General features: G+C 39.8%; 2 protein-coding genes across 3 annotated transcripts; one reads left to right on the top strand and one right to left on the bottom strand.

Moving 5' to 3' along the window:
* Positions 1–6,040: 6,040 nt before the first annotated feature.
* Positions 6,041–19,918, top strand: rtf2 (replication termination factor 2). Its single transcript, XM_020096918.2, has 8 exons — positions 6,041–6,227; positions 6,747–6,841; positions 6,969–7,062; positions 7,216–7,355; positions 7,750–7,828; positions 16,588–16,698; positions 16,795–16,840; positions 19,004–19,918. Exons 1-8 carry the CDS (start codon positions 6,159–6,161, stop codon positions 19,198–19,200), a joined length of 831 nt encoding a protein of 276 aa, XP_019952477.1. The 5' UTR covers positions 6,041–6,158; the 3' UTR covers positions 19,201–19,918.
* Positions 8,886–16,450, bottom strand: gcnt7 (glucosaminyl (N-acetyl) transferase family member 7). 2 transcript variants are annotated; one of them, XM_069534040.1, is made up of 5 exons: positions 14,730–16,450; positions 12,931–13,187; positions 12,031–12,766; positions 10,025–10,120; positions 8,886–9,501 (listed from the first exon to the last, which is right to left on the bottom strand). In XM_069534040.1, exons 2-5 carry the CDS (start codon positions 13,141–13,143, stop codon positions 9,383–9,385), a joined length of 1,164 nt encoding a protein of 387 aa, XP_069390141.1. In that variant the 5' UTR covers positions 13,144–13,187; positions 14,730–16,450; the 3' UTR covers positions 8,886–9,382. The 2 variants fall into 2 exon arrangements, with proteins under 2 accessions (XP_069390141.1, XP_019952476.1); XM_020096917.2 differs by having other exon boundaries at positions 8,886–9,608; positions 14,730–16,439.
* Positions 19,919–21,515: the final 1,597 nt, after the last annotated feature.

The raw sequence follows: 21,515 nt of genomic DNA, 5'->3' as shown, positions 1-21,515 counted from the left end.
GATATTTACTGCCCCACTTCCTCTCCCAGCGGGCACCCAGCCTGTAATTTCCCTACCTGTTTATTAGATCATTTGTCAAAGCCTCCAGCTTTTCCTCTCTCCTCTTTTTTTCTTTTTGTCATCATCCACTCCTTTTCTCTTTCTAGAAGGAGTGTGCATGTCTGTGTGTGAGAGAGAGAGGGAATACATGGTGAGACACAGAGTGCAATGGGCCTCTGAGATTAACTCCTTCCATGCCTTCCTTTCCTTTTTAAAAGAGAATTTACAGCTGATTAGCCTCCACTGTAAAGACAGGCCCCAGTTCCCAGAAGGAACGCTGCTAAACATTTATGCAAGGCCAGACGCAAAGACCCTTATTAAAAACATGTGTTCGTCCAAAGACCCCTCAGAGAGACATCTTTGGAGGCGACTGAATAAAAATGCTTGCAGACTCATTTCCAGGACATCACAGAAGAAATGGGTGGTGTCCTAAAGTGGACACATGGAAACACCAGAAATGAAACTTTCAACATTTGTACAGCGTAAGAACATTCATGCTCGGGAAAATTGCTAATGTGACACAGCAAAGAAAAATTGCTCAAGATAATTCAAAAACAGTGCTTTCAAAGAATTGAAGAATTATCTCAGATTGGTTGAATAAAATCAGCTGCTAGCAAAGATTAGAAGGTCAGCAACAAGTATGTGTTGTACGTTCTATACTGGTGGCTGAGGCTAATGCCAGTCATGTGGTAGGAGCCTGACAAATCAGCAAAGTTTACTTCATGACTCAAAAGGCCCAATCAGCAATATAGTATGTAGTATGTGTATGTAACCTAATATTAAAGCACTACTACTTATTAAAGATAAGATGATTGATAGAATCTCTCACCGCTGCATACGTAGCTGGATCCAGGAGCTCGTCAGCTTAGCTTAGCATGGCATAAATACCTAAAGCATGGGAAGCAGCAGACCTCCAAAGTTTAACAACGTCAACTGGTTTCTAAATAGACGTTTGGTTCACATTCAAAGTTAGCACTGAGCTCACCATGGCACAGCATCAGCCCCCCGTTTCCCCTCACGTCGGTGTAATGTGAGTGTGTGTGGGCAGCAGTGTGTGAGAGAGGGCATGAGACAAAGTGAGAGCGAAATAAAAAAGAGTGAGAGTGAGTTTTATTATTGCCGAGGACGTGTAGGGTGAGGCGGCGGCTGGCGCGGACACTCAGAACCTTTGCTACCACTGCTGCCAGGCCTCAGCTGCTACGTGCGCTTGAATATTCTCCACCACGTGCCCACATGAGTACTCAAGGCAGCCACAGGTATGTCCCCATCACCCGGGGCCACGTCGATCACAGCCAGGATGCTGTCAGAACCTTTCGGGGATCCCGTCAGGCTAATGAGATGTGACTGAGCTTGTGCTGCCAGCACACAACCAATTGTTCCATTCATATAGCCTCCGCTGATGTATGGAGACTTTCCCTTCCACAGTCACAGAAATCAAAGAGGAACCAAGGATCATATGTGAGTGTGTCCTATATTTGTCTGTTTATACAGACAGGCAATGTATACATGTGTATCTGAGCCACGTGTGCGTGTATGTATCCATTTATCTGTTTGTGGCTCTGTTGTCTGCAGGGTGTTGGGGCTGATGTTGCCACAGTGGGAAAGATGAAAATCAGAAACTGGCTGAAGGTAAAAATGTGTCCAGGTGGACTTCATACGTGTGTGTGTGTTTTGGCTCGGCTGATATCACAAAAGGTCCCAGTGCTTTGTGGAGTTTGCGGTGAGTAAAGCGTTGAGCTGTTCACTTCAGCACAACCGCTGGATTAAAGCTGTCACATAGTGGCGGGCTGGTGCAACGAGGAAAAAACGGTCCACCGTCATCTGCTGGAGGAATCATAGCAACATCAGGCATGTTTTTCAACATCAGTCATACCCTGGAGAGATACAGACAAAACTTGATTTTCTTCCCGCTGACTCATCCGCAGCAGCATTTCCAAATCCAAACGGAATCACATAAAAAAATAAATCCTTAAAATTTCGATTTTACTCTGATCATATAAAAAATGACAACAAAAAAAATAGAAGTCCTGCTAAAGTTCCCTGTTTATGACCTAATGCCAGAATACATAGAGTATTTTTCAATACAATCAAAAGTCTGTATCAATATGTGGCGAAAGCTCAAGCGGGTTAATCCCACTCCAGGAGGATAGAAAAATTTGTTATGTGCAGCATTTCCAACTGACATCATTTTAGCTATGTGAGATTGAACATAAACAGAAAAAGGAATGAGAAAATAATTGTGGTCGATTTGTGTGTGTGGTAACCCATTGCAGTGTTTGGATGTGGTGGGCTTTTTCCAGGGTTTTGGATTTCTCATTATACAGAAGGTCCATGAACTTGGATATGGCCTGATACACGGTGTAAGAGTTGACTGGGTACAGTGGTCTCTAAATAAAAATCTCTCATAACAAACTTTTTATTGAGGGGAAGTGTTCTGGTGAAAGATTAATTTATAATTAAATGTGTGGTTTATCCACCTCTATATCATATTATCTCTTTTGTGCTCCAGGGATTATAGTCATGTCACATAGTGAAATAAATTGATGCTATTGATGATTAATGATTTTATAATTTAAAAAAATGACAAGTTGGATAATGAATTAATAGTTCACTGCTTTCAGTTGCTCAAATGTGACATATTATCACGTCAAGGTAATTCCTGAGGTTTTGGTAATTCAAGTGGACTTTTTCTGCTATTTTCACTTGTTTAATAGAATAAAGAAATCATTGTTTTAAAAAAATGACAAAAAAATGTATTAACAAAATATTTATTAGATGATTAAACCTCCCCCCTATTTGTTTAACATTCACCATTTTTTTCTCCAAAATAGGTCTTAAGAAAGATCCTCTCACAAAATGACATTACTAACACCAATGATCAAATTCATATTCTATAAATTAAAGTTAAAATCTGACAGAGAAAAAAGATAGATTAATCTCCTCTCCCTCCTCTTGATAAATCTGCGTAAATAAGCCTGAACTCTGCTCCAAATAATTTCCGTCCAGCTCCAACAGGGACGAGGCATTTTGAGATTCCTACTCCCTCAATCTTTAGCTCGGTTGGCTGCAGAGGGTCCAGCTCTATCCACTAGCGCCAATGTAAACAAAGCAATTCCTCCCCAATTAGAGACGCTAAATGCATTGGACTCGGTGCTCTACCAGTGCTGGTTGGTGCAATTAATGCAGCCTTGGTCTCCACTGGCTGCTTCGGATGGCTGGGATGGTTAAGATGTATACAGTTTCAGTTCAAGGCCAGTCAGGGGAAGTCTGATTGGGCAGGTTGGACTCATCATGGAAGTATAAACATGAGGTTGGATGGGTGCTTGGTGGTTGGGGTTTTCTTTGGGTCAGCCGTGCTGAACAGCACCACAGCGGGTGAGGAAGATATGAGTGTGTGTGGTGGGAGGGTCCGTCAGAGGGGGAGATCTGGGAGGAAGCTGCACAAATTCTTCGGATTCAACTGTCAAGAGAAGATGTGATCTACTGGCAGTGACACATTCAGGCTTTGGATTTATCAGATCTGGTAAACTAAATGAACTAAAATGGCACTCAACAGAGCACATATCTCCACCAAGCCCAACATTCCCCTTCAATCTAAACACGCTGCACAAGATTACACCCACAGGTATCACTTCTTTAATATGCCTGTTCTTTATTTCTTCAAGATCCATGAATTACTCTTTGAGAGATCTGTGGAAATGCCAAAAAAACACCCAATCATCTCACAATGTTCCAGATCCACACCACAGATGAATGAGTTCTTTCCTGACACATACCGCATCCTTCCACAAAGTCTCATGGTAATTCATCCAGTAGTTTTGGATGATCTTGCTTTCAAACCAACCAACCAACTGGGGTGAAAACATAACCTCCTTGAAAGGGGTATACCCATTTTTACACTTGTCAAGCTATTTGAACAGATTAGGATGATGATCTTTTAAAAAATTTATATATAATTTGAGGCAATGTGCAATAATAATGAGGATTTTTTGTGATCCGATCCCTGTTGTCATTTTATTATCATGTCAGGGCATCTGTGTGTATTTAAATAACTCGCATCTTTCTCCATTACATGAAAACTGTGATGTCAGGCATTTTGGATTTATTCTAAAATTCTGTGGGTTTATCCATGCAATCTGTATCTTGGATTATAGCTGATAGGAGTAAAAAAGCACGTTACCTATCAGTATGTGTGTATGATCAGGTGCATCAGGTACAAGCCATAGTGAAAAAACTTTTATCCTAAAAAAAATGACACTGTGCCCCAGAGAGCAGCTCTAATTCTGAAGTTATGAAAACAACAAATCTTGCAAGACAGAGACAGCGGACCATTGTTCTGGTCCACTGTCTCTGTCTTTTTGTCCAATGGCCATTGTGCAGTGCACGTTGTTGAGGTGTTGGTTTGCACCATCAGCTCGGGGCCCTCCACTCTCTCCAAGATAGTTTGCTAACAGAGCTTTCACTCCAATGTCTCTAATGAAAATCCATACTAAACATTTAGCTCTGTGTGAGAAAGGGGGGAAATTCAATAAGACACATAACACAATTTATAATTTACAGGAAGAACCAATCGAACGAACGGGCAGAATGGAGAAATGTTTTTGTGTTCGTATCTGTTCATTTCGCTAAACTGCAGCAGCAGCTGCCCGTGGGTGGTGAACACAAAGAGGTAGAAATCTACTTTTTCAGCCAAAATGAAGTCCAACGCTCTGTTTTTATTCAGTCTTCTCTTCCACTCCGATTATCAGTCATGCTGCCAGAGATGTCTCCGGTGGGGTATTCCCCAAACTAATGGTCGCTCTTGGACAGCGCCATCGATAGTAAACTAATCTGCAGCCTGCAAGGCACAGGAAACAGATCTCATTAGCACTCATTGAACTATCTTCCAAGGAAACTTTCATCTTTAGACCACTCTGACTAATGTCAGACTAATGTCACTTACTAGTCCTGGGTTTAATGGCTGACTGAAAATGTTTCATGGATGGATGGGCAGCTGAAGAGTGAAGTAATGTGAGTGAAGTTGTTTTTCTCTCATTTTTGCTATAATACTTACAATATGATGATGTTATGATATTAGCGTACCATAACAAAACCTTCCTTTTCTTCCTGTAACATACTTACTCTTCCCACCTTAATAGAACCTCTTTGCATGTACTTCTTATACAAATATACGCTCATGCAGTAATCAAAACCCTCATAAGAGATTATTATCTCAAGTGCCTCCTGGTAAATAGTTGCTGATCAGCTATTAAGGTAATCGGCAAAAATGACCATCCTTCCCTTTGGACCATCTAGGAAGGTTCTGTGGTCAGACCAGCACATATACGATCCACAATGACCCGTCACATGCACTGTTCTCTGAATTTGCCTGGTTACCATCAGGTAGGCGATACTGAGCCTATGAGTGTAAAACCAATCGCCTCGAGCTCTCATTCATCCCAACGTCCATCACACTACTCCATGAGGAAAAATGTTGATTCGACCATGTATCCCAACAACCTTTGCACTCTGTGCAGCACATTTTACACTCTGGTTATTGTTTTTCATCTTTTATGTGTTGTAAACTTTTAGTGTTTTGTATTTTTTAAGTGTTTTCAGGGCAGGTGCAATATTCAACTCACTTTCATTCTGCATTATTATTCTGGTCTACATAGAGATTATATAGATGATATTTCCTTGTGTACTGTTTTTTGCTGTTTGTTGCACAATATACTGTTCTGCAGCTGCTGTAGCACTTTGGCCCAAGAAAGATTTCCGCATAGGGACAATAAATTAAATTAAATTTGATTAAGTAAGCCGGCTGTGTGGCTCATCTTTAGTGGTTTGATTTTATTTTTAAATTAATTGTATACAATCTCAATCTTCCATCAGTGCTGTTGGCTGAACAGAAACTACAATGGTCATGTTTGGAGCGATGCCTCCGCTCTGTGGCTGCAGATAGAAAATACGCCTGAAATGGGTTTTGAGCCGCTAGATGGCGACATCAGCTCGGCCGCACATCTCACGAGATTTGCGGCCCTGTCGCAGTTTGTTTACATACCCGGGTACTTCCTGTCTGTGTGTAGCTGTGAGCACAGCGAGCTAACCCGCTGTTGAAAGGTCTCAGGTCGGCTTTCAGTATGGGATGCGACGGTGGAACGATTCCCAAAAGACACGAGCTGGTGAAAGGCCCGAAAAAAGTCGAGAAGGTTTGTTATGTTTTTATTTTTCTCTCTTTTTCGTTTGACGACGACGTGGAACGATTGCTAACTGTTATCCAGCTAGCATGCTAACTGTATTATTGTCAGCCTATTATCTTGAAAGGCATTAAATTGTAGATTGATTAGATGTTTTCAGGCCGGTTGGGCAGACATGAAGATATACCACACAATGAACACATCATGGGTCCTGTCGGAACATGACATGTAAACGCAGTTAAGCTAACTAGCTGGCTAACGCTGGCCTTCAAAATACAATAGCTAACGGCTATAGTGCATTCGTAATCGAAAAGATTAATCTAAACGACTAATACTGTGAATCCTTTATGTCATTTATCTGTTGAGCAGGACACGTCTCTTGCAGTTTACAACATACTCTGTGTAAAGTAGTTAGTGATCGAATGCTTTACAAAATCATTTCCAGTATTTACATGTGCAGCATCTAGAACACAGACCATGACTGTCTCCATGGAACATGTTTTGATTGTAATGTTTGGATTGTGTCTTTAGGCCGATAAAAATGCAGAGCTAGCCGCCAAATGGAAATACTGTGCCTTGAGCCAGGAGAAACTCAGACGTCCCATCGTTTCCTGTGACCTGGGAAGGTGAGCGTTGACTTCATGTCCATCATCAATCAGGCAAAATCATCGGCCTTGTTACAACTTTAGACTCGAAATGGCTCGATGATGAAACTCACAATGCACTAAATGTCTGAACTGTGCTATGTTTCAGGCTCTTTAACAAAGATGCTATCATTGAATATCTTCTGGATAAAACTACAGAGAGACCCAACACTGAGACTGTTACGCACATCCGTGGGATAAAGGTACTGCAAAGTGATGTCACTGAAATCTTGTGCAAAGTTTCTCATTCCTGTCTGAATTTTCTTGTGTATTGGGGTTTATGCCTATATTTCTCTTTAGATTTCATGTGTGGTTCTGTGCTTCAGTACATGTTCATTCCTTCTCTCCATTTCTAGGACATTAAAGAGCTGAACTTGACCGATAATCCTGAGTGGGAGGGAGAAAGAAGAAATGCTAAAGGAGACCGTTATGAGGACATCAACTGTGGCATGTTTATTTGCCCTGTTGTTGGGTTGGAGATGAATGGCAAGCACAGGTAAACAACATATAGTAGAAGGGCATCAACCTAAGAATAATCACAATGTTTGAGCACAACAAGAAATAATTTAAAGGAAGGTTCTCCATACATTGTGTAGATCAATTTTGTGCAGCTGTAGATCCATTAGTTTCCTGGCTCACTAACATTTAATCATGTTACATTAAATTCAGGACATCTGTATTGGTGTGTTCTCTATAGGCCTCTGTGTCCAATAAGCTGTGTTTTGATTAATTTGCTTGTATGGCATTCAGTATTAAGTAAAAATAATATATATATTGCTATGGCACTTTGTATGGGTCTAAGCCAAAGAAAGAAAGACTGGAAAAGTTCAAGAAAGAAGCATTTAAAAACAAAATATTATTGTACTTATCATAATAATTTTTTTCCCCAGATTTTGTTACCTGCAAACCTGTGGCTGTGTCTTCTCAGAGCGAGCCCTGAAGGAGGTTAAGACAGAAATCTGCCATAAGGTGAGCAGTTTTTCTCCTGTCTTTCCCTGTCGCTGTCACTCCTCCTTAAGTCATCCCTCTTTTGTTTGTGTAGTCTGTACTAACTTTGCAGTTGGCATAAAAATTCAGTCATGAAAGAACTTGATTATTCAATAATTCCCTCAAATATACACCCATTGACAATACTTGAGTGTGCAACAGTGTTTATGATATGTATAGTTTTACTGCTACAGCTTTTAGTTAAAATGTTCTTTCCAAGTATAGCCTGTTAATTCTGAAAACTGAGTTCATTTCTGTGCTGACTCCATAGACCGCATACGAGGGCGTTTACCTATGCTAATTAGGGAAAACTCACACATGCTTTCAACTTACAAAGACATGGCATTCATCGCCCAAAGTTCTTTTTTGAGCAGAGATGACAGAAATACAAGTAAAACAATGTAAACTTTGTCAGCAGTGTCAGTATAATACACTGCTGACAAATTTACACTTTTTCAGAAGTTTAAATTCTTTAATAGTGTTTCTGTCATCTCTGCTCGTGAAAATAACTTTGGGCCTCATTCACCAATATCTTCTTAAGAATTTCTTAAATTTGTTCATGACATGTTCTTAAATTGCAGACATCTGTGTTCGTATATTGATGAATGCCATGTCTTTGTAAGTTGAAAGCGTGTTTTAGTTTTTTGTCATAGGTACAGGTACATGTCTGTCTCTCTTATCAAGCACTTTCTGACAGTGAGACAAGAGTGAATTACCACAGTGCATAGGATGTAGAGTCATCCTAGTTATATCTCTTATCTCAGCATCGACCAACTTTCCGACCCAGCATGGAACATATTCTGAAGCCACAATGCTCTTGGTGGGAAACTGTCTGAAAAACAATTAGAAAATACAACTGACCTTAATTTTGAAGAAAACTATTTCACTTACCTTTTGAATTGATTTCCTTTTTAAATAATTTTGGAAAGAAACAACTCTCACTCTGTTTTTTTTAAATCACACTAAACCTCCACAATCACTCTGGCATAAGTTGCACACATTAAAATAAACATTAGTATGAAGCAAAGAGAGAATAGAGTTTATTCTTCTATTTGTCTTTAATTGTTTACACCAACTGCTGAATTTATTAAAAAAGGATTGACAGACAAAAGTTTGTCAAACTGAACAACATACTGACAAATATTGAATTTAACAACATTGCATATTTGATTTAATTAAACAATATTAAGTCTAGTTTATTCAATACTTTGTGTCTTCTAGTGGTCCCAAATGGTATTATTCACTTGTATTTTTCTATAAGAGTCACACTCGTGCTCTGACTGCATTACAGTAAAGGAAAGACATTTCACTTCTCTGTATATAAATTGTCCCCTGGTTATAAAAACAATAAATAAGCAAATGTATCAGTGAACAGTAATCATGCTGCAGACTCAGGAATTGTACAGTGCATCATCCCTTTGTTCTCAGTTCAGTATGTTCCTGCTCACACCTTTGTGAAGTGCAAATCATCTGAACTGCAAGTAACCAGTCTTTTGATGAGGATGTCAACAGCACTTTCATGCTCCAGCACTGCTGTTAAAGTAGCTGCTGCTGCTTGAGTTGCTCTGTGTAGCCAGCAGCCATGATGGGTCTATTGGAACAGTCGAATGGCTGAGCACCTTGTTTCTGTGCCACTGCTCCAGACAGTCCAGCACCTGGGGAAAGGTGTCTCTCTCAAACTTATTGGCAAACATGCTGTTCGTTTCAATGATCCAGGGCAGGTCCTCTATTCCATAGATACAGATGTCTCGTACATAGTGCCCTGGAAAGTTACATCAACATTCTATTATTGGTCACAGTCGTTTGGACCCCACTGTCTCTATTTCATCGTTACATAAAAATCAGTATCTTCTACCAGTAAAAGGTCATATGAAGCACAGACAAAACCTATTAGAGGGGACATCATATCACATGAATCTTCCTATCAGTTCTTTTGTTGAGTAAATTTTGAGACAGTAAATGGTCCTATAATCCTGTTTGCAGACAAAAAGCCATATAGAAGACCAAAAAGAATAATCTTTCTTGGCAGTAAATAGTTCTCTGCAAATCACATAAGAGAATTTGAATACGATTTTCATAGCACCAGGAATGAAGCTAGACCATAGTTACACTTTGTAGTACAGTTAAAGTACAATAAAGTAGTACCTCTATCAATAGACATGCTCTGCAGTACTGTACCTTTGCAGCCATTATGCGTTTTCCCCTCTTGGTCCTTCCACTTGATTGCACGGATGTCTCCTTCCCAGTCTCCATTTATGTGGCTGCCTGGAGCTTCTTTAAACACATAATCAGATCAAACAAATCATTAGTATACAAGATAATTGAATTCTTAGGGTTTATGTTGCCCTATTTGTGACTGCTACATGCACAGCGTGGGAGAATGTACAGGATGCTTTACATAGAATAGGGGAACTGGCTGGAGAGTTTCCCTCCCTTAGGGCTCCTTCAAGGGCCAGATAAAATAGTAGATACAATCAAATCTCAATGAAGGGGGCTAGAGGCTTTTTTTGCAGTTACATAGTCTATTTGATGATTTTTACATAATAATAATAACTTTATTTGTTGCACTTATCTACAATGTTACAAAGTGCTTTGCATAGAAAAAAATACATGGCAAATAAGGGAATTAATTATAATAAAAGGTATTCAGTTCAGTTCAGTTTTAAGAACCAGATCATAACATAAAAAGGTCAAGACCTTCAATTTATAGAGAGACCCAACAAGCTTGGTTACACTCTCCCCCTTTAAACTGCATGACTGTGCATGCTGACCAGGCTAACCACCAACTTCTGAGAAACCTGTCACTGTGTATTTTTCCACTCTCATACATTCATACAGTGCATGCATGTGCTGCACTTTTTCTATCTCACATTTTTACATTTACACTAGCAACCCCAAATAATTGAAAATAATCATTTAAAGTCTGTGGTGGCCTTTCAACTCAAGGATACATTTTAGGCCAGTTCTCTAATCAAGACCAACGGCAGCATTAATATTATTCGACCTCTTGGGACTTAACTCCAGCATTACACAAGTGTGAGAAATTACATTTGTGGAAATTTAGGGGACATTTCAACTGGATAAAATCTGCAAAAGAAAATGTTAATGACTGCAAATGTGAATCTACTACTCTTAGGGAATATTAACAGCTGGTGGTGCTAATCCTCCAGTCGGGTCCCATTCGATCATCGCTGAAGGGCACAACAAGATAAATTAATTAAACAAGCCCAGTGAAACCTCAAATGAATAAAAAGTAAGTGCAAAGTGTTGTGTGCTTGATGTATTACAGAGAACAGAGAGTTCAAGTGAATGTTCTAGTAGATCTAGAGCTAGTACACGCTCATTCTTCACTGGGTTTCCTCACGGCTGCAGCCCTTCAGCACTTTTATTTTTCTTGGTCACTAATGACTAAAGCCAGATTAATTAGGTGATTAATGACATAAGACTGGTCTGTTGTGTTTTATTCTGTAATAGTCAGCTTATTGCACAGTGAAGAGCAGAGTCATGGTCCAGTGGTAGATGAATTTGTCTAATGTCTTAACAACACCCGCTACCTCTGACTTTGTCTGAAGACTAAAGAGAAGTTCATTTACTTCCAAAAGTGAGCTTCTTCTTTTGCTCTGACCATTATTAAATGGAACCTGTGACAGAGATCCAGTAGAACAAGTTTGCTTCAGCTTGGGATTGTAGGAACATTTATTCTGTCATCTTTTGGCTTTTCAAACAAATACGTTTTGGCCTTTGATTAGCTAAGGATGTAATTCAGGGCCTCCTCTCCTTTGCTTTCCTGATTTAAATTCTCTTCTATTTTTCTACTGATCTGAATGACAATTTGACAACCTTGATTTTGGCATTAACCTCTTTAAAAATCCTTCTTTGTGTAGGTATGTAAATACTGTACAGATTATTATTTTTGTAAAAAAAAAAAGATGAGATCTACTGTTGACAGGTGTCTGTAAGCTAAATTGCTCCTCTGGAACAATGAAGTGTTACTCTGCTCTACCATTCTTTGACCTTGTTGCATTGATTGCATTACTGTATCTGTATATGAAGTGCAGTGTGTTTTAAGTATTATAATCACACTAGTTAATAATTAATAGCTCTATACCAGGATTTGGTGTGCAGGAAGGTCATGTTGGCAGCAGTGGGAGCGTGTCTGTGTAGCAATTCAGAACAGAGTTTACCTTTGATGTGGTTGAGTGTCACCCAGTAGTGCTCGTCTGGACTGAACGTGTCTTTGGACCACTCCAGGAGATCCTGAGCAATTGGGCTTTTCAGAACAAAATCTACAAAAGCCCTCGTGAGAGCATAATAGGCTGTTCCAAAGTAAACTTGTAGATTGTGTGGAGGAGGACCTTTCTTCATCCCCATCCCTTTTAGAACTACATGTGAGCCTGTGATCTCCATGTGCTGGAGCTCTGTCCTGTGCCTCATAGACACCGGCTGCTTCACCCCAGGCGTCATGTTTCTGTCCCTCCACTTTTTGCTCTGCATGTACTGCACCAGTTCCAGGTTGCTCTTGACAGGGAAATCCTGTCCACACAGATTCACCACCTTCCTCCAGCCTATCTTGGACTTTGCGAGATCCCTCATGCAGTTCACATCTGCTTGCAGACGGGAAAACCCAGCGTAGGTCACTGTCTCGCTGCGGCTGGAGAGGAAAGTGTTTTGGAAGCAGCTGACTAGCTTCCGTATAGCCTCCTGGTACTCCCATGGAGCCTTAGCATCCACATGAATACAGTAGACATTTTGTGGCATGTAAATGGCCCGCAGCAGACGCACAAAAACCTCCAGTTCTTTGTGAACAGTCATAATGAATGCTAAAGGGTAATCTTCCTCCTCACGGCTCAGAGGTCTTGTGATGAAGTGCAGCTCTTTGGTCAAATTGGAACACTGCAGGTGACTATTCAGGATATCCATCTGCAGACAAGAATTGACAATGCAACTTTTATAAAACTTAATTTTACTCTAGAACTTTTAGAGTCTCTACTGGTATTTGTCAGTATACTTCTTTTTCTCTCCTGAGTTTGCTTCCCTTCCCCTTTATGTATATTTCAGAATTGAGACAATAAAATAAAACTTACCTGGCAGTCACGGCGGACCCATTCAAATCCTATCTCAGTGCCAGGCAGGACAGCTTTACATTCAGTGGAAAAGGGCCTGCAACATGAAGGATCCGGAGGCTTGGGTGCTGTTGGTGGTGGTATACTGGCCCGCAAGTAAATGACGGAACAGATAATAATGCTTATTCCCAGGCAGAACAGGAAGCTGCATTTTGCTCCTTCCAGCTGCCACATAATAGCTCCACCTTATCCAGAAAGCCCCACCACAGATACAACTCCTGCAAAAAAGGCATTTAGATCGGTTATTTTCATTCAGGTCTTGAACCCCAAGGGATGTTGAATAGGGTTAAATATGTAGGTTAGCACTAATTGATTGAAGATGGTTTTTAGATTGAAAAAGAAATATAGTTTAGTGCACCAGATTTAGTCTTTTCATAATTATTTTCAGAGACAATGGGCTTAATTCACCAGTATGTTTGCATAAATGTTCTTACTCTCCGCAGAAAATAAGTGCGTGTTCATCACCTTATGTATATATGTGAATCAGAATCATTCTAAATCGACACGTGTGTTCACTTGCCTTTATTGCTCCATGTAAGGACCTCTGTTTGTCATGAAGAGAGAGTTGCAAAGAACAGAAACTGAAACAGTTTGGCAGTTGAAGCCACAAATGGCAAATTTCTCTGTAGCGTTTTCTCTGGTGGGGGTTGTTTATCAAAAAAAAAGAAAAATGAAGCCTGTGCTGCAGTAACTGAGGCTAGAGCTGTGGGCTTTTCTCCATTTGTAGATGCATCGCGACATGGACTTGGACTCTGCTGAATAATTATAACACAGCTGCTCCAGGTTCTGATTGTTGTAATGAAAATAATTACAAGTGGCAAGTTAGAAATGCTTTCCTGTAAAAGCAAGTTTTGAGCAGGGATTTAAAGATCGGTAGCAAGTTGGCAAACCTAATCTCCTCAGGCAGGGATTTCCAGAGCCTTGGATGATGCAGATGAAGGGGGGTTAATTTCCTGGTTATTTAATACATGTGGTCAATGCATTAGTAAATTAAATCATTGTTGTCTATTAAAGATGATTGAGAATTTTAACATTATGCATTTAGTTAAAAGAATGTGTGTTACATTCAGCTGCAACATGCAATTTCAACACTAGATATCAGTAAATTCTACACAATGTACCTCTAGTCTGAGTCAGTTAAATTTTTGGTTGGTTTTCTTTGGATATGAAATCAAATTTACATACATTTAACAAATAACTGTTGTTCATCAAATGCTTCAAATAATGAAAGTGAAGTTGAGTCACTGAATAAAAACATAATTTAAAAACTCAGGACCTACATGTGCAAGGCACAACAGATAGCAGTAAGTAAACTAACAGGATACCTGAAAGGTTTCAAACGGATTTCCTTTAGACGGCTGCTCCCTGTCAATAAATGGGTTGTAGTATTTTGTGTTTAAGAGCCTAGGAAGGATATTATACTTGATAGTTATAATCCTTAGTAAATTACTCTGTGATGTGTAATAAGATTAGCATTTGTATGCCAAATTCACAAACCATCTTAATACTTCAGTGTTATTATTTCGTGTCTTTATTGAGAATGAGCCATAATTTTAGCAAAGAGTATGCAGCCCTTTCCTTCAGTGACATTTATTTAAAAAAACAGCTACTACCCTACATGTAGTAAGAAAGAATATGCCCTCAATTCTACTGATACTGTTTTTCTTTGGGATTACATTTATTTATTTATTGTTTATTGATCATGCAGATACAGTCTGTAAAGAAAAGAATCCAAAGAGGTGCAAAGGTTAGCCAGTTACCTTAGAGGCGGCTCAGTCTGTAGTCCTTATGATGAAGAAGTAAATAGACACCAGACGCCTGTTCCAAGCATTGTGTCACCACAACAGATATTCCACATGTCTTGTAACCATCCATCCAGAGTTCGTCAGAGAACACAAGTCACCCCCGTCATTATCAGCAGGAGGAGATTCTGTCGTATGTCTGAGTCAGATTGGTTCGTTATTGTGGGTTCCGTGGTATTTCTCTGTTGTTGTGTTGCGTCACATTCCCATGAGAATGGGTCTGTCCCTGCCTGGTTACCAGCAATAACGCACACCTGACACACAGGCACAGTCGTACCTTATGCACTCGCCCCCTCTCTCTCTTTCACCAAGGTTTTTTCCACTCTCCTCCCCCATACGGTTTCCTACTCACTGGTGGGTTGTTTCTTCTTGCTTCACATTATTTTTTCTTGGTTCCCCTTACCTCAGGTGCCTGTCCTCTTTCTTCCCTCTCAGATGTGTTAAATTCCAGTTCGTCTCCCCCAGTTTGAGGTGCACATATCAAACTCTCCTCCATGTCCCTCCACCAGTTTATCTGCCTTGTCGAGTCCTGTCGAGTAAAGAAACGTTCTGGTCGACTTGTGCTCTGACTCGATGATAAGGTGCTCAGCTCACCAGTGGCCTGTGTCATTGGGGCAGTTGCAACAGCAGAGTGACTGACTTCAGAGCAGCGCCCACTGAATTTTTTTGCTGCTTGGTCAGCTCCTGAGATTATCCCTCTTGTGTTGACCAGAGCACATGGCTGGAGTTCACACCCACTGAGCCTGCATTGCAGCCACACAATAGAGCTCCTGCCGGTAACTCTCGGTTGGAAATATGTGCTTGCATGTGGGTGTGTTTTCCCTTGTCTGTTAAAGATTTACAAACCCCTGATTGATTCATCTTTGTGTCATCCAGGTAGTCAATGATATACCATCCATAAAACTGAACTTGCACTGTGTTTGTGATCCCAGACAACTAGATTTGAACTAAAAAAAGCCAAACCAGGAAGATTTTTAGATATTCAAGATGTTTATTTATATAACTCGATTAAAAAACAGAGTAGCCTCATACTATTTATTTCTTGCTGATATTGTACATTGCAGTGTGACTGCTTTGCCATATTTGCTCAATGACGTCTTCTAGGTTATCATAGTAACATGCTTGCAACAGTACTTTTATCTGGGCTAAAGACGACAGTTAAAAATTCCATATCTTCTGGTGCAGAGCTGTTGAAGATCTTCTCATTAAGCAACGTCATTCTGACTGACTAACTGGATTTGCATGTTTTCTTTGCATCAGTGGAATTGTTGTGTGGGTTTTCTCTGAGTAAACCAAATGTGTCCTGAATAAACAAACAAGTGAAAATAGGATAATATGTTCCTATCTGTGTTTAACTGAGGTTTTTGCACTTTAAGCCCAATAATGCATCAGGTAATAAGATTATATGTTTGTAAAGAGTCTCAGGGGAAAAACTTCATGAATTACATCTTTAAACTAAACATATATTTGACATTTATTTTTTTAGAGAAGGGAAGGTGAAAAAATCATTCCTAAAAATGCCAGACAACTTACTAAGAAAACTCAAACACATCGTAAAACAGTCTTCTATTAGGCTTAATTTTATATTCTGATGAAAGATGCTCTGGGTTTCCACGAAGGCACAATAAGTGATTCATTTGTAAATTTTACACCATCACAAAAGTACAAAATCCTGGTTCAAGTCACTAAACAATAACAAAATCTTGAGACCTGATGTTTTCTGAGTTCACCTTGTGATAATATATATCACAACATTTCTATTCTATATATAATGTATTTCCATGCAGTTAACCAAAGTGTCATGTTTGTGCTACAGTGTGGGGACCCGTTCAAACACGAGGACATTGTTTTTCTCAATGACACCAAGGAGGAGGTGGAGAAGCTGAGGGAGAGGATGGAAGCAAAGCGAGCTAAAGCCAAAACAAAGGTGAGATGAAGTTGTATCTGAATAACAAATAACCTAAGATGATGAAATATGGGGGAGCTTGATTTTCTAATTGATACATTTCCTGTCCTTTTTTAGAAATCAAAGAAGAACAAGGAAGTTGAAACTGCATCTACACCAGCAGGTTTGTGTAAAACCATTGTGGGGGTCATTTTATTTCATTAGCAAGTTTGACTTGACCGGCTGAGACTTATACCAGCCAATAACGTAGCACACAGTCGGCAAGAGGTTAATGGACAAACTACAAAGACTTTTGTTCTGGTTTTCGTTCCTCCTTTGCATTTTAAAGCCAGTCAGACGCCGTGTGACACTTACAACACATATTTATCATCTTCTTACTGTGAGTTGAATTGCTTGCAGGTCCCAGTGCAGAGATGAGGTGGAGAAACGTGCGTGTTGGAAGTCTAAAGTGGCGTCAGACTGGCTTTAAAATGCAAAGGTGGAACGAAAGCCAGAACATTTCTTTAGTTCAGACAAATCACTACAATATTTACATAAACCAAATCAAGCTGCTAACAAAACACCGGAGCCTTTCCTCCTACCTGTTTTGAATGTGCTGAAGTGGAGTTCGGTGGGATCAAATACAGATGGTGTATACAGACAGTGATGCATTGTTGTGTTTTTATCTGCTGTGTAAGGACCTTGAGTGCTGTGAAAGGCTCCCATAATTAATTATTATTATCATTTGAAACACGGTGATATAATATAACTAGTTTTTGAAGAAACACATTTATTACTTAGTGATAGAGGATTTAGGGAACCTGATGTGATCAATTGAAAACTTCCCTATTTTACTAGTGCTAGTGCTAATGGATGCAGAATGCTTTTGAAGTCTGAGGCATGCTTTTATGGATGTTAGATCAGAGACCTCCTATTGTACTATTGTCTGTCCTCAGAAAGCATTGGTGTGGCTTCCTGTTCAGTTTTAGGACAACACAAGAATTTCTCCTCACAACTGAAAAGGAAGTTGGCTGAGAGTCAAAAGTTATGAATCATTTTTCTCCTGAAAATTGAAAAAAAAATGTTTCCTATGTGAACATTGAATTATCCTCTGGCTTAATAAAATTGTCCTATTCTCGTTGCGTCCTTCCTAATACAGACAAACAAAACTTTAATCTAAACTTCTGACTTGAGCATAATACTCTGCTTGAATACACGTTTGTCATTCTGTATATTGATATTCTAAATAGTTGTTATTCTAAATAATGTATAAAAGAATAGAATGTCTACACACTCCTATTAAAAGGGTTTTTGTGATATAAAATATGAAACCAGTACAAGCTTTAAGTAATAATTTGGTGAAGCACATTTTGGGTTGGATTATCACCTCAGCACATCTTGACTATTTTTCCGTCCTTCCTGGCAGCCCTCGACGGGTCGCCTCAGATTTTCAGTTTGAGGCTCTTGCTTTTACCTTATCTTAAATCTTCTTTTGCTGTTGCCATTGTTTTGTTGATTTGGTTGCTCTGAGTCTTTGTCATGCAGAACTTTTAAATTCCTCTTCAGCTCTCTCGCAGACGCCTGGAGGTTATGTGCCAAAATCAAGTTTGTTTCTTCCTCTCCCTTTTGGAATTATGATAAATATTGTACTACATGTTTTGGCTCTGGGAGACTGGATATGTTATTTTGTATTTTTTTTTTCTCCTTGTGAGAAATGGCTTCCATTTTGTGATTCTATCCCATGGATCAGCCACACTGAGAATACTGGAGCTTTTGTTTTAACACGTATGGTGCAACCAGCACTTGACAGAAATACTTGCAGCTCCTTTAATGTTGCCACAGGCTTCTTGGCAAATGACCTGTTTCCTCCTTGTTCTATCATCAGCTATAGAGAAACCTGCTGATCTTGGTGGTGCCAAATTCTTTTGCCATATTTTCTCCTCTTGTTGAATAATGTCCTCACTGTATTACCTGGTGTATCTGCTGCCTTTCACAGTCTTTTGTCCCACTGTGAACTCTGGCTTTGGAAGTAGGCTGCAAATAAGAAGATGAAACCGTGTTTTATTATTGTGATTGATCAGTGGATATCCTCTGTTATCAGTTGGCCATAGAGTTATGTCTTTAATGAGTCCAGAGAGCAGGTTTCCATTTACCGGTCGACCTATGAAAAGATTAAAAGGCTGAAAGGAAATGAAATAACAAAGTAAGCAGAGACAAACTTAAGTAAACCTCATATTCCTATTTTCAGTCTTACTCCCTTCCTTACCCATTCTTTACTCTGTTTTGTTTTTTTTGTACTAATCCTTCCTTTATGTCCTCTCTTCTCTTTTGCCATTTCTCCACCCAGACGAGGCTGGACCCTCTGGAACCTCCGGCTCCTCTGAAGGCGCAAAGTCCTCGACAGCCTCCGGCACCAAGAGGTCCGTCCAGACCATGGAGGAGAAGTCTGAGGTCTTCAAGTCCCTGTTCACGACCCACAGCTCTGCCAAGCGCACTAAAGATCAGACATCGAACTGGGTTACCCACACCCCGTATCACTTCTAGTAACTCTCACCCGGTAAAGCAAAGACAACCAATTTTAGATTGCTCCAGAAATTGTGACCCATTTACAATAGATTACTGATGAATCTGGTTCAGCAAACCCAGCTCCGACACACACACACACACACACACACACACACACACACACACACACACACACACACACACACACACACACACACACACACACAATGATAGTTTGGAACCAACATTGGTCCTCAAAATAATCGAAAGACGAGTATATGCATACAAATACACAGACATACGCGTACATGTACAATCACATGTATTACCCTCATGACCTTTAATAACGCCACCAATGTGTGGACTCGTTCCCTATTTTTCTCTAGAGTCCCCAGTAGCTCCGTGTTTACATCTTGTGAGCATTTTGTTAATGACTCCCCAAGCTGTTCAGACTCTTTGTTTTGTAACCTAATCCCCCCCCCCCCCCAAGTATTCCCCTGCATCAGTGTGTCCTAAGTCACCGGTGCTTTGAGAATTGATGCCAGGGTGACTTCCTCATCACTGTCACTCTGCTGTCTCCTAGTGGAGAGCCTATATATAGGCTTGATGTCACTCACAGGTCCACATCTCTAAAGCCGCTCCTGCTGGGGTTTGAGTGAACACTGTGTTATTATTTTTTTAATAATCTTCTGTGTGACTTTTTTTTTCTTATTTTACATCTTCTGAGCGAATGTCAAAATAAATTTATATTCAAGTACATTGTTTTTCATAATGATTTCCACCGCCTGTATTTATGTAATGTGCCATGTATATTAGAAGCACAATTAACTACTTTATTTAGTGTTTCATCTGTACAATGAAGCCTAGTTACACAAAGCTAGCAAGAGCAAGGAAGAGCAGTAATTACCTGTTATGACAGCAGCAGCAGCAAATCCCTGTAAACAAACCACAAGCTCTTACTGCTCTTAATGCAGCAGATTTCATGTGTTCACGTGTAAGAGGTGTGATGTGGTGACGGTTATTGTTCAGCGTTGATGAGGAGACACAGCCGACAGCATCAAAGTCGGTTAAAGTGACTAAAACCAACATCGTCCTGTTGCTTGGTTTCCGTCACACATGGTGTCACGTGTCCTTCGGTGTCTTCTGATGATGCAGCCGGATCAAAAACAGCAGCTTCTTATCAGACAGGGTCACTGGTGGAGGAGCCTGGTATTTTATGTCAAAGGAGAAAAACAACACAAGCTTGAATAGATTGACAAATTCAAATTTTGAATAAAGGGATAGTTCACCCAAAAATGAAAATTCACACACACATTCACACATCTACTCACCGCTATGCCGATGAAGGGTTGGGTGAAGTGTTTGAGACCGCATTTTTCAGTTTCAGGGGTGAACAGTTTACCCCTGAAACTCTAAAAGTGTTTTCTGGACTCCAACATTTCTTCACCCGCCCCTCTGTTGACATAGTAGTGAGTAGATGATGAGTGAATTTTCATTTTTGGGTGAACTATCCCTTTAAATGTGTTATATCTTTCTATTGACATTTTATTTTATCAAATAAATTGTGTAGTTAGCAGGACAGGACAGATTGGTGGAAGGATGTGATACGGGTCAGACAGGAACCCATTAAATTTTTTTGTGATCCAGTATTGTATTTATTTATTTTCACTTAAACATTGAACAAGCGTTTTTTTGATATCGTCCCTGATTTTTCCGAAAATAATTCATAGCTCGTAATCTGGAAAAATCAGACATGTTAAGGGAACTGATAGGTTTGTGCCGTTTGGTGTAAATCCAAATAAAAAGGAGGATCAAGTGAATCTAAATGTGGTTTCATAAGAGGACTGAAGCACAATTCTATTTTTTTTTTTACTCACTCTTTGAACTTTCCACCCAGTGTTTTGTTGAGGACTGTGCTGGAAGATGTATGTGCAGAGTTAAAACCATGAAGTCTGTTCACACTAAACAATGACAATGTTCACATTTCATACTTTTATTTGATTATTTTTAAACAAATCAGGGGAAAAACACATCAAACTTCAAATTATCATTCAGAGTCATTTTCAAACTTACTCTAACTGTCTTTGGGACAGAAAATGACAAGTAGCAATATTGAAAAGTGTAAAGTGAGTTTGTAAGTTTAAGATATTTTAAAGATTAGTAACAAATGTTTTATTTACATGATGCATGCCAGCCTTATTGTGATGTGAGCGCGCAGCCACAAGGCGGCAGCAGAGACGTTTGTATGTTAACCTGCTGATCCCCTGAAACTGCGTGAGAAGACGGACCCACGGACTGAGAATAAAAAGGGGATCGAACATACACAGCGGAGTTCGCCTGCGTCTCATTAAATG

Source organism: Paralichthys olivaceus, chromosome 2 (assembly GCF_024713975.1).
Source record: "Paralichthys olivaceus isolate ysfri-2021 chromosome 2, ASM2471397v2, whole genome shotgun sequence".
Lineage (NCBI taxonomy): Eukaryota > Metazoa > Chordata > Actinopteri > Pleuronectiformes > Paralichthyidae > Paralichthys > Paralichthys olivaceus.
This window is presented reverse-complemented; position numbering and strand designations above follow the sequence as displayed.

Coding starts and splice junctions, on each gene's coding strand:
- gcnt7 (XM_020096917.2), bottom strand. CDS start 13,143: ATGTGGCAGCTGGAAGGAGCAAAATGCAGCTTCCTGTTCTGCCTGGGA. Junction 12,767..12,930: donor GGGTCCGCCGTGACTGCCAG/GTAAGTTTTATT, acceptor TCTTGTCTGCAG/ATGGATATCCTGAATAGTCA. Junction 10,121..12,030: donor GACACTCAACCACATCAAAG/GTAAACTCTGTT, acceptor ATGTGTTTAAAG/AAGCTCCAGGCAGCCACATA.
- rtf2 (XM_020096918.2), top strand. CDS start 6,159: ATGGGATGCGACGGTGGAACGATTCCCAAAAGACACGAGCTGGTGAAA. Junction 6,842..6,968: donor GTTTCCTGTGACCTGGGAAG/GTGAGCGTTGAC, acceptor GCTATGTTTCAG/GCTCTTTAACAAAGATGCTA. Junction 7,063..7,215: donor CGCACATCCGTGGGATAAAG/GTACTGCAAAGT, acceptor CTCCATTTCTAG/GACATTAAAGAGCTGAACTT.